At 44.8% G+C, this 13,021-nt stretch overlaps 1 protein-coding gene across 1 annotated transcript; it reads right to left on the minus strand.

Moving 5' to 3' along the window:
- Positions 1 to 61: 61 nt before the first annotated feature.
- Positions 62 to 12,720, minus strand: LOC118104766 (cullin-associated NEDD8-dissociated protein 1). Its single transcript, XM_047339369.1, is given in 25 exon segments — positions 62 to 774; positions 876 to 948; positions 950 to 981; positions 1,291 to 1,455; positions 1,541 to 1,710; positions 2,461 to 2,556; positions 3,023 to 3,198; positions 3,445 to 3,584; positions 3,656 to 3,796; positions 3,880 to 4,045; positions 5,473 to 5,660; positions 6,183 to 6,389; positions 6,481 to 6,702; positions 6,925 to 7,077; positions 7,256 to 7,374; positions 7,802 to 7,943; positions 8,436 to 8,752; positions 9,037 to 9,179; positions 9,338 to 9,443; positions 9,630 to 9,828; positions 10,227 to 10,284; positions 10,718 to 10,841; positions 10,973 to 11,127; positions 11,224 to 11,367; positions 12,532 to 12,720. Coding segments are annotated over 25 exon segments (3,729 nt in total). The 5' UTR covers positions 12,600 to 12,720; the 3' UTR covers positions 62 to 549.
- Between the last annotated feature and the right edge of the window lie 301 nt (positions 12,721 to 13,021).

Here is a 13,021-nt window from a genome sequence, read left to right on the forward strand (position 1 = left end):
TATAAGACGTAGATCCCAGCAGCTTTACTGCAGCACTTAATAAAATTATAATCATCATGGATCAGAAAGTAAATACGTTTATTTTCTGTTTTCAACATAACAGGGATGAAAGCTACAGATCACAACTTTTAAACTAAAGGTTTTATTCTTTCCTGAACTTTCATATCGATGAGTTTCTGTTTAAGGCTCTTTGACTATTTTGCATCTTTCTTAACACTTAACATGCAGATGGGGGTTGTTAATATTAATCAAATATACAAAATTATTATTATTATTTTATGAATATTAAAAGTGAAAATGGTAAAATGTCCATGTCTGATATTATGATATCATTACTTCTTGTGGTGGTGATTTTAAGATTCAATAAATTAAAGTGTAAGAAGACATAACGTGAAGTTCTGCAGATTTACCACATGTCCGTCATAAAATGTATTTTTATACTTACAAGTATGTTGGAAAATATACATTTCAACAGTGATTTGTGTTTTTATTTACTGTATCTGAACTCTTTCTATAAAAAAAATCACATCATAATGAAACATCCGGGGTCTAGCTCATGTCCATGCACTCTGCTCCGCTCCCGCCCTCGCCTCCCTGGACGCTCTGGTAAATAGAAGCCATGTCGGCGTTGGTTCGGATCTGGTTGGCGAAGTCGGCCATGCTGGGGCTCCTCTCCACGTTGGGCACGGCCAGCAGGGCGGCGACAGCGCGCATGGCCGAGCGCCGCAGCTCCTCCTGCTTCTCAAACTCCTGCTTCACGGAACCGGCCTTCACCTGCAGGGGGCGCCACGTGACAGAGATGAGGAAAAAACACACTTATGGACATGATGTGTGTGTGTGTGTGTGTGTGTGTGTGTGTGTGTGTGTGTGTGTACCTTGGTGGTGCAGGTAGCTTTAAGTGGCTCCACCAGTCTGTCCAGTCGTTGAAGAACAGCAGCAGGACACAGAGGCGAGTCTGGCCAACATCAGGAAGGTCAGCATCTACACACACACACACACACACACACACACACACACACACACACACACACACACACACACTGAATTCTACAGATTATTAATCAGCTCTCGACTCATCACTAACCGTCACCAACAGAAACCTGCTGCATTGGACGATAGTGCCATCTACTGGACTATAACAATTTTTTACTCCTGACTTTTACAAAAATGTAAAAAGAATTCTAATAATCCAACATATCTGTGTCTAAATAAAAAATTTAATATGAGAAATAGATTTAAAAACACATTAAATGTCACCTCGGCTTCTGAGTTTTTTTCTTTTCTACCCACCCTGATGTCATAGTGGTCTTTGAGTCCTTCTTCTACATGATCCAGGAACTGCAGGACGTCCAGCCCCTCCAGGCAGCTGTCCAGCAGAGTGTACATACACTCGAACGCTGCTTTACGCACGTCCAGACCGTCGTCCACCGTGTGTTTGAACGGACCCATCTCCACCTGCAGGGAGCAATCATTTAAAACGCCCGCATTAAGAGAGAAACCCCGCTAACAGCTTCCTCAGCCTCCCAACCGGACAACCCACTTCTCTGATGAGGTCCTTCCTGATCTGCGTCTCCTTGTAGAGGTGAGGCAGCACTGTTCCCAGCAGGCCGCGGATCAGGGACGGTTTGTTATGAGCTGCGGAGTTAAACATCACCAAAGCCACGCGACGCACGTTGAGGTCTTCATCCTGCAGCGTCTTTAGGAAGTCGCCTGAAGAGAGATGGTGTCAGGGTTAGCAAACAGACATGATGTGTGTGAGTATAAAGTTGTACATCAGTTGGTAGGCTGCACTCTTAGAGAGCAGGGTAGGCTAAGGTCCGCCTACCAGCTGAGGATGGTAAAAACTTTATGGACAACGAGGCCATGTGAGGAGGTTTGAGTCCTCCTTTAGTAGCCGCAGGTTTAGGTCTGTCCATTTTCCGCATGTCTTCCCCACTTTCTCGTCCACTTTCACCCTTTAATGATTAAATGCCTGATTTCTGAAGGCTTAATGTCAGAATATTACCTTTAAAAAAATGTTAAGGATGTTTTAACTGCCCACTGACGCAGGAAGGATTTCTCTGGTGCTGCCAACGGTCAGAGTAACTGTGACAGTTACAGTTAGTTACAAATCTCAGAATTAGGATCAGGTTTAGGTTTATCTTAAATCTCGGAGTTCATCCACGATCATCCGATGATGAATTAACCTCTGAGGGCAACGTTCCTCCGTTCATTGTTTACAGTCCAACTAGTTTCAGTTATCACATGAAAGTGATACTTTTCAAGCTAATTAAAACACATTCAGTCAATGTGTTCTGCCTCTCTCTCTCTCCACACAGATTGTTTCCATGTGGGCAACCAAAGCTCAAACGTGGTACGAGAACCAGAAGCTTCCAGCCCTGAAATCTTCACTGACAGATTCTGTATATTCACATGAAGAATCGATTTGTCGAGGTTTGTCCACAGTAAAAGGAAACTTACCGATGCAGCCTTTCAGCAGTGAATCTATGGGAGCAGGTTGGTCAACAATAGTGAACTTGATCGCTGTCACCACTGTGCTGCGAGCCAGAGCCGAACCTGTGAGGGGCCGAGGAAAGTGTTTTTTATTTGACCTTTAAAAGAAACATAGAAAATGAACAATAACATTGTATTTGATTCTCTAAAAACCTTGGTGCCATCCTCGTATTCCTTTAAAACTGCAAACAAACCAAACTTCACAACAATCTGACCATTAACTGTAGAAATATGTTTGGTTTGGACCAAAGTATTGAAAGAATGGACAGACCATAGACTGTAAATAAAGATGGACGACATGACAGATGCCAAAAGTGAAGCCAAAACATCTGGACCACCCCCTAGTGGCTGGCTGCAGTACAGGTCATCTAAACTTCCACATGATGTCACTGTCTGAAATATTTTGGTTTCATTTTTGTACAATGGGAGGAAATGGCGACACGTTGTCCATCGTTATTGGGACAGACATATCGATTGATCACCAATATCTCTGGGACAAGTTAAACGTCTCCTCCCTCACACACCGTACCAGCTCTAAGTTGCTGCTTCAGTCGTGGTAACAGCTGTGCGGGGTCGACTAACGTCAGTTTCCCCAGACACTCGGCCACCAGGTTCCTGGTCCCCTCCTCCGGACACTCGCAGTTCTTAATCAGCAAAGCCCAGATAGACTCCACATGGGGCGAGAGACTAGAGGCTGGACAGGCACTGGACACAGAGAGAGAGGGGAAAGAGGAAGAGGAGGAGGTGGACAGAAAGAGAGAGAAATGGATAAGTCAGGAAATGAAGGGAAAAGAGGGAGAACGATGGCGGTGAGAAGGGAGAGAACACAGATAGAGAGAGTTTCATGACAAAATACATTTATTTTATCAACTTAATAACAGTGCAACAGAGAAAAAACATTAATTCCCACTCAAAGAAAACAAATTCACAAATGCGTCAGGTCACACACACCTGATGACTTCTTTGAGCGAGTGCAGCAGCAGGTATTGTCTCCGCGGCTGAGTGGAAATCTCCTTCAGGAGGAAGGGCAGGTAGTCGCTCAGGCTGCCGACTGCCATGCTGCCTAAAGCACAGGAGGCTGCTGTCTTCACCTGAAATGATGATCCCACCATGAATCATCAATCCATGCAGAGGTGAAAACAGGAGTGTGTGGGTATCTAACCTCCTCACTGGTGGAGGTGAAGGCCTGCAGGATGACTCCCTGCACCTCCTTACTTCCTCCCAGACTGCCGCTCCTCCCCACCTCCCCGAGACTCAGCAGGGCCAGGACACGAGCAGACTCAGGGGATCCAGGATTCTTCACCTGAGGAGGAGAGAATAACTGAGACCTGAGCAGAGACAACAGAGACGGAGCAGAGAAGACCAGAGGAGCTGTGACTGACGAACCTCCTGGATGAGGCCGGACACGGTGCCCGGAGACTCCTTGGGGCAGGCGGAGGTCAGAGCAGCCACACAGCGAGCGACAGAGTGGTACGACTGTCTGTGGATGACGCCTCCGTCTGCTGAGGCCGGGGAGCTGTGAAAGGGCTCGGTGAGAGACCTCAGCAACTGACTGGAGGAGAGGAGAGGAGAGGAGGAGGGGAGGAGGGGAGAGGAGGGAGAGGGAGGAGGGAGGAAGGGGGAGGGAGGGAGGGAGGAGGAGAGGGAGGAGGAGAGGAGAGGGAGAGGAGGGAGGAGAGGAGGGAGAGGGAGAGAGGAGAGGGAGGGGAGGAGGAGAGGGAGAGGAGAGGAGAGGGAGGAGAGGGAGAGGGAGAGGAGAGAGGAAGAGGAGAGGAGGGGGAGGAGAGGAGGAGAGGAGAGGAGAGGGAGAGGAGGAGGGAGGGAGGAGAGGAGGAGGAGAGGAGAGGAGGGAGAAGAGGGATGGAATATTTCAACAACAACAACAACAACATCAACAACAACAATAATAAACTTTTAATATACAATCGCTAAAAGTACAAAACAAACAGAGCAGCAAACATCAACACATTTTCTCCACTAAAAGTTTCAGTTCAAGATTTATTTTTTGAGACTCACAGATACTCAAACTTTAATTTAAAGAAGTGTTACCCGGACAGATAGATGACACCTGTGTCCGTCTCAAACTCACAGAGACTTTGCACCAGACGTTGAGATTCTTACATCTCATTACATTGAGGAGTAAAATTCTTGGGTTTCACATCATTTATTTGTGATCCAGACTTTGTGCTACAGAACTATTCTGTCCTAACGCAAGATGAAAAAACTTTTGATGCATCCGTCCGTTATCTGTAGCGCTTCCTCTTTCGGGGCTGGAGCTAATCCCGGCCGACACTGGGTAAGGTGGGTGCATCCCGGCCGTGCACACATGTTCACACCTTTGGACAATTTAGAGTTTTCAAACCTGCACGTCTTTGGACTGTGGGAGGAAGCTGGAGAAAATCCCCACAGACATGAGAAGAACATGCAAACTCCTCACAGAAAGTCTCAAGGATTCGAACCTAGTTCCATAATGAGGATTATTTTCTCAGATGTAACAGAGCTGCTTCAGTGAAAACAGATTATAAATGTATTCACAGATTGAAACAGTAACTTGGTCTCCAGAGTTCATCTCTATGGATCAATTTGTAATCAGTTGTATATTAATTTTCTACCTTTACAAACTTGAGATTGGATTAATGAGCTCAAACAGTAGTTTTTCTGTAAAGTCTCCTTACGGATTCTAATCAGTGGTGTGGGATTTGGAAAAAGTTCTCAAAGAAATCGTTTACAAGCCTGAGGGAAACTGGATTTTTGCACACTTGCAGTTTTTAATTTTTACGCACGAAAAAACGTTCTCGCTTCAACATCTGTTCAAACACATCAGACGTCATCATCATCTCAAATCGGCTTTAAAACAAAAGCACCACAAACATTAACAATTATCATCAGATCGAAAACACTTTTCCCAACAGAAAACTGCTGAGCATTTTATCTAATTTTCTATTGGGGTGTAAACTGGTGGGACTCTTCCTGTCGTACCTGTAGCCCATGTTGCTGGTTTTGGACAGAACCAGTGCCTGGATGAAGTCCAGGAGGGCTGCGAGAGCGCCGCCCTGCAGGAGAGGAGAGTGGACGAGCCTGAAGACGCCCGGCAGCACGGAGGAGCTGATCTTCGCCAGAGAGGATGGACAGGCTCGGGCCATGCAGGTCAGCAAGGTGACGGATACCTGAACAGAGACACGTGCACTTTACACTGTTAATATATCATTTTTCATATTATTTTCAAAGCACTTTAGGAAACAGAAAACCTCAAGGGTGATCAAGATTATATAGAAATCCAGGAAATAAAGTTCTGCTAAAGAGGTCAGAGGTCGCCTGACGTTTCTTACGCAGAAACTACAGGATGAATTTCCATTCAACCTAGAAGAAGGATCAAATATGGGTCAGGGAAGAACTTATTACATTTTGGTTTGGATCCAGATCAGGGGGCGGATTCAATTATTTAGGGCGTTTTTTCAGCATTTTAGTTGATTTCTCCGATAATTCATGATCTCGATGAAAAGAATTCAACATATTTAGAGGACTGATATCGATGAGTGTGATTTGGGGCAGCTTGATTGAACTCTGAGTCACATTCTAGTTTTAGAACGACCCCTGCATGGGGTGCAGGGGTCGTTCTAAAAAACACAATAATTCTTAGCATGAGAATTGTTGTTGATACAGATTTGGTTCAGTGTTTTTCTCCCGACCTGAGACACATGCATGTCGCCCTCATCCACCAGAGCAGGAAGTTCACTGAGAACAGGCTCCAGAGCTGCAGGTTTGATGCTGGCGGCGTGATGAGTCACCAGCGCGGTGAGACAGGCCAGAGAGCCGAGCTTCAGCGTCCGCTGGTTCTTCCTCAGAAACGACCCCAACACCGACAGGGCCTCTGGCAGGATGGACGACAAGTCCACCTGGAGCACAGGGAGGGAAGTAACTTCATTATTCCAGCTCAACGTCAAAATAAATGTCAAATGAAAAACACTTTTAAATAGCAAGCTCAACCTTTATTGGAGAAGCAGCGATGAGGGTGATGGTGCGAACTGCCGTCAGTCTTGTGATCTCATTCTTTAACCTCTCCAGAAAAATCAGCAGAACGCCCTGCAGCTCCGCCCCCAGGTGGTCGCCAAGGTGACACACCATGTGACCCATACAGGAAATAGCCCTCTCTTTCACTTCCTGGTCGATGTCTGTCGCTTGGAGCCTCTTCAGCGTCACAGAAAACACCTTGAATAAGAATAAGAAAGAATAAGAATAAGAATAAGAATAAGAATAAGAATAAGAATAAGAATAAGAACAAGAACAAGATTAGAAGAAGAAGAAGAAGAAGAAGAAGAAGAAGAAGAAGAAGAAGAAGAAGAAGAAGAAGAAGAAGAAGAAGAAGAAGAAGAAGAAAGTAGAAGAAGAAGAATAAGAGGGAGCAGGCCGGTGGAACCTGAGCCCTCGTACCTCTCTGACAAACGGTTTGGCATCGAACCCTGTGGCGGCGTTCTGTCCGTGCGGCCTCATCACCCTGACCAGCTGCTGAGTGACCAGCAGGGCCTCCGACGTGATCTTGTAGAAAGTGTCTTCTACACACGCCACCACCGGAGGCAGTAGCACCTGCAGAGAGGACAGTGGAGGCGTCACGATAAAAATAAACACAGCCGAGAGCAACCGACAGCGGAGGTCATGCTGTTTGTTTTTTTAAAACCTTGTCGTCTCCTGATTATTGACAGAAAAGGTTGAGTGAGTGTAATTTGGTTTGATTTCATTACGTCCTGGAACAAATGGACAGAACCTGCATGTGGGGCTGAAAGGCTTGAGGAGGGTGACAGAGGAGGAGGACGTGGAAGAAGGAGAGAGCATCGATCCTCATGGTGGAGGAGGTGGACTTGTCTGTCAGGGAGAAGACTATACCTGGAGTCGAGGAGGACGGAAGGAGGAAGGAGGGAGGGAGGGAGGGAGAATAATAAGAATTGAAAGAAAGAAAGTGTAATAACAGTAGAGAGTAGAGGAAAGAGAAACATTAAGATGAGTGAAGGCTCATTTATGCTGCATTTACATACGGAAAGAGATCGTTTCAAATGATGTCACTGCCCACGTACGTCCCTGAGTCCTGATCGATGGTTAAGTACCAGTTCCACCATTGTTGACATTTCAGAGAGCTACGATCCTTTCTGTATATGAATCTAACTTTGAGCATAAATGAGCCTGAAGAGCAATAATAAAAGCAGGAACAGGGAGGGATAATAGTGTGTGTGTGTGTGTGTGTGTGTGTGTGTGTGTGTGTGTGTGTGTGTGTGTGTGTGTGTGTGTGTGTGTGTGTGTGTGTGTGAGTGTGTACCTGGTATTAGAGCAGGTATGTGTTGTTCCAGGGCTCCAGGTACAGTGTGACTGAGCTCGGTGAGGAGACCGAAGCAGCCCTGTCGAGATTTAATGCTCTTCTCCTTCAGCTGCCTGTGGAGAGTCTTCACTATCAGAGGCACCTGCACACACACACACACACACACACACACACACACACACACACACACACACACACACACACACACTAGTTTTTATTTTTATATTTAGAAGTAATACGAGGAAATCTGACCTTTTAATGCAAACAGGTTATTTCGGTCAACTTTTAATTACTGACCTAGAGAACGTTAGAAAATCTAAAAAATCCGTCTTCGTTTCACGCAACGTAATGTTGTTATAATGTGTTTTTAATATATTTTAGAATCCTCAAACTTTCCAGTTATTTCCAGGCTCATGTGAAATTATTAAGTCAACTAGTGGAGTCACCCTCTGCTGGTTGTTCAAGAGAATACAGGTATCAGCCACTTCTGCATTGGCTTCACTTTCCGGAGTTTCCGTCCATTTTTACTTCGAGTCAACCAATGAGTTCTGGTCCAACATGTCTCTGCTTTTAACCTTTGACATCCTATGAATGTACGTTATTGAATCAGCGCTGGTCGTGAATCGTTCTCTACCTGCTCCTTCAGCACAGCGACCGCCGGCTCCTCCTCCTGCTCCTTACTCGACCCTGGGTCTGAGGAGGCCCTGACGAGGCCGCGGTGACTCGATCCCACTCGCGTTTGTCTCAGCAGCGTTGAAAAGGCAGCGAAGACGTCCGCCCTCACGTTCTCCTCACGCTCCTTGAAGCGGGCGAGCAGAGCCGGGCAGACGGAGGAGTAGAAGGAGAGGAGGAGGTCCCGGCGCGAGCTGATCAGCGCCTCCAGACACTTGATGGAGGAGCGTCGCACCTTCCAGCTCATGTCGTCGTCGTCGCTGTACTCGTCGTCTGATTCTGGACGAAGCCACGACATGAAACAATACTCTTAATAATATTAATAACTACAAAACTAGATAAACATAACACAACGAATTTCCTATTCTAATTTCAGCGCAACAAATGTTCAGCTTATTTTAAATAAAAGGAGAAACACTTCGTCACTCTGAACAAATGCATTATGGGTACTAATAATAGACATGTTGACTGCAGTATGAGACTGACTCCTGATTGGTCGAGTGTGTGTGTGTGGGCGGCTCCACTTCACGAAGGGAACAGAAAACAGATGTTTTCACACAGACCTTCGTCGAGTCCGTCCTCGATGTCCATGCTGTCTTCCTCGTCCTGCTCATCGTCGTCATAGTTGTAGTTTGGGTCAAAGGTCATGAACTGAAGACAGAGCTTAGTCACCGTGGCAACGTGGGGGGACATCTCCTTTGGACACCTGGAGATCAGGGGACACAGTTCAGGCAATAGAGAGGGAAACAAGGGTGTGTGTGTGTGTGTGTGTGAGTGTGTGTGTGTGTGTGTGTGTGTGTGTGTGTGTGTGTGTGTGTGTGTGTGTGTGTGTGTGTGTGTGTGTGTGTGTGTGTGTGTGTGTACCTGCGTAGAAAGGCTTCGAAGGCCTGGAAACAATACTCTCTCAGCTCGTCATCCTCATCACCGGTGAACTTAACAACCATAGGGATCAGTTTCTCTAAATGTTCGCCTGAAGAGCAAACACACACACACACACACACACACACAGACACACACACACACACACACACACACACACACACACACACACACACAATATCCAGTGTATTTAGTTTATTTATGTATTTAAGTTTCCAGTAAACATGAGTATGACCTGTTAAACTGATGTTCTCTCACATGCAGGAACACGTCTCACCGACTCGATGGCCGCCCTGGCGACTGATGGTTGCCAGGCACTGGATGTACGTCCTGGTCACCGAGGTGGGCGGAGCCTTGTTCAGCTCCGTCAGCAGGTGTTCTGTGAGCTGGGAGAAGAGGGCGGGGCTGCAGCAGGGCACCAGGTGACCCAGAGCCAAGATGGAGCGCTTCCTGACCGCCATCCTGGGACTGGTCAACTGACGACGGGTAACGAAGGAGTTAAAGGAAGGGAGGTGGAAGGAGCGAGCGAGAGATGAATGACAAAATAAAATAAACAAGACAAAAATAATTTTATGAAATAACAACTGAGGAAAAACCTAAAGACATAGACGATCAGAAGTGTTTGATTATTACAAATAAGAACACGTGGATTCCAGATCATGCTTGAAATGTAAATATGTTAGATAATAAATTATTACAGGTGATGATCAAAATGGGGATTTATTTCCCTCTTAAAATCGGTATCAGCATTATCTGAAAAAAATCCATTATCAGTCAGACTCTTAATTACCTCTGTACCTCTCAAATGTTATCATTGCTGTTAGTAGTAAACCTTGTTCACATATTTTGAAGTTGCAGTCTGAGTGTTTCTTACCTGAGGGAGGAGGCTGGACAGAAGAGAGCTGTGAAAACTGACCAGAGCACCACTCAGCCTGGAGGAAGAATAAAAACACAACTTTCTATCGACTCTGACACAGAAAACTCTAATATTTATTTCTGTTTTATTTGAAGGCAATAAAAGAAGACAGAATGCAGAGGATCTAGATTATATACACCTTTCACTGAAGTGGTTTGTAAAGAAATTGAGCAAGTAGAAAAACCGTTTGTACATAAATATAAAGACACGTTGTGATGTGCAGGTGACACAATGTGCAAAAAGTTATTTTCCGTTAGAAATAGAGCAAATGGTATAAGTAGAGTGGCGAGAAAAAAACCAGAGCAGTATTTTATTTTTCATTTCTAATGGTGTCGAGTCTGACTGAACTAAGGACCTGCAGAAGTTTTCCCAATGAGATGCTCTGAATAATTAAAAAGACGGACTGATGATCTCCGGCTGTTACCATGAAGAAAGTGTTTAATGGTTACCTTCCCAACATGTCCGACAGGATGTCCAGAGCCTCTAGCTGAACCGACACGTCTTCCTGTTTCCCCATGGCCCCGATCAGCTGGGAGGTGATCTTCTTACAAACACTGGTCGTCAGAGTCAAACCTGGAAACACACGCAACAAGAAGCCGGAGGCTGATTTAAAAAGTTAAGTGATGGATAAAATGTTGGTTTGTGAATTGAAACAGCCAGATGGAGGCCTGAGAGGATTGTGATTGGTCGGTTTGAGCCCTCACCTGACGACGACAGCGGCAGCTCGGCGATCACCGTCTTCAGTCCCATGCTGGAAATGTCTCTGAGCTGCTCCTTGTCCGACAACATGTTGGAACACAGAGTGTCCACCATCGTCTCCACCTGAGGCTCCTTCACTTTACTCACCAGAGGGGCCAGGCTGAAAACCAAACGCACCTATAATGAACTTCATTTATCACTTGTTGGAATAGAAAATAAAGCATTTAAGTCACAATAAATGTAAATCAATTTTTACCATTTCACTGCCAGGTTCTGCACCTCTCCGTTCTTGTCCTCCAGCAGTTTGAGCAGCATCGTCACCACCTTCCTCTCGCTGTCCTCGTCCAGTTTGATGCTGTCCTTCTGCAGCTCCAGCATCAGGTCGTTAGTGGCCATGAACACACACACACACACACACACACACGCACACACACACACACGCACACACACACACACACACGCACACGCACACGCGCACACACACACACACACACACACACACGCACACACACACACGCACACACACACACACACACACACACACACACACACACACACACACACACACACACACACACACACACACACACACACACACACACAGAGGGATGGATGAGTTGAGACTAAACAGATTTCCCATCTGAAAAATTACATTTATGTTAATGTGACAATTAAACGTCCGACTGCACAAACACAAGTGTTAAATAGAAACAATCAGGATAATGATGATAATAATAACAATAACTTTATTTATACAGCACTTTTTCTAAACAAGGCTCCAAAGTGCTTCACAAAATACATGGTAAAATAAATAAATAAAAACAATAAAGGTCAATCTGACTGGCTACTGGCTTGTATGGCAGTATTATGAAAGATGTGGTCACTCAGCAGATCAGACATCGTCACCTCTGTCTTTATAAACTCAACTTACTGTCACAGGCAACAGAGTTAAAAACTGTCCCATTTAAGAAACTACATACAATTTAGTTGCAAGTAAAAGTACGAGTAAAAGTACCACAACACAGTGGAACTACAAATCACATGCTTTTTAGCAGTGATTTAAAGTCATAGTGAGTAATAAGGTCAGATGAAGAGACTGTGGCATGGAAATACTAATAATTGATAATGGAATGAATGAAACAGTTGCAAATTGATTTTCCTTAATAAAAATATATATTTGAAATGAAAGAAATGTGTTTTTTGTGATGAAATGACCGAAACACAAATGGCTGTCAAATAATCTGCAGAATAATAGATTATAAAACGAATTCATTAGTTGCATCATGGAATCAACAGAGATAAAATAGAAGATATAGAAGATATAGAAATTTAAAAAATTGTGAAAGTTTTCTTTGTGGTAAAATGACAGAAACATAAAGTAGTATAAAAATAAATAAAGGAAAAAGTAAGTATGAGTTATTTGTAGTAAAATGACAACAGGGGTGATGAAAGGAGTCAGGAGTAAAAAGTGTCATCTCACTGTCAGACACACACACACACACACACACACACACACACACACACACACACACACACACACACACACACACACACAGTGTCTTACCTAAAGTCTTTGTCAGTTGACGTCATTTTCTCCAACAGGTTGGAGACGTGATAAGAAACATTCGACATCTTCGAAGTTTTTCTGTTTTATAATAATAAATAAAACTAAATCAAAGTGGAGCAACAGATTCAAGCTGACAACATGGCGACAGAGTGCAGGGTTCAGAGGCAGGGGACAGAGGATCAGTGCCCGGGGAGAGGAACCTGATACCGGGAGAGTCCAGACAAAAATAGACGGATAGGGAGGTTCGGGTCAATGGCGCCACCGTGTGGACGTAAACAGGGAGGGGGGGGGGTGGATTTTAACAAACAGGAGGAAGATAAAAACATCCAAAAATAATGGAGGTCAGTTTGCTTCAAAAGTTGCATAAATCACATGAAATACGTGCTGACATCATCCAGTGAGATTTACACTTTCCAATGATATGATTTTCTCTCTTGTCCACAGTGAATAAATGTCCCTCAATCCACTTTGAAATCATAGGAATAAA

Source organism: Hippoglossus stenolepis, chromosome 3, assembly GCF_022539355.2.
Source record: "Hippoglossus stenolepis isolate QCI-W04-F060 chromosome 3, HSTE1.2, whole genome shotgun sequence".
In the NCBI taxonomy this organism is placed as follows: Eukaryota; Metazoa; Chordata; class Actinopteri; order Pleuronectiformes; family Pleuronectidae; genus Hippoglossus; species Hippoglossus stenolepis.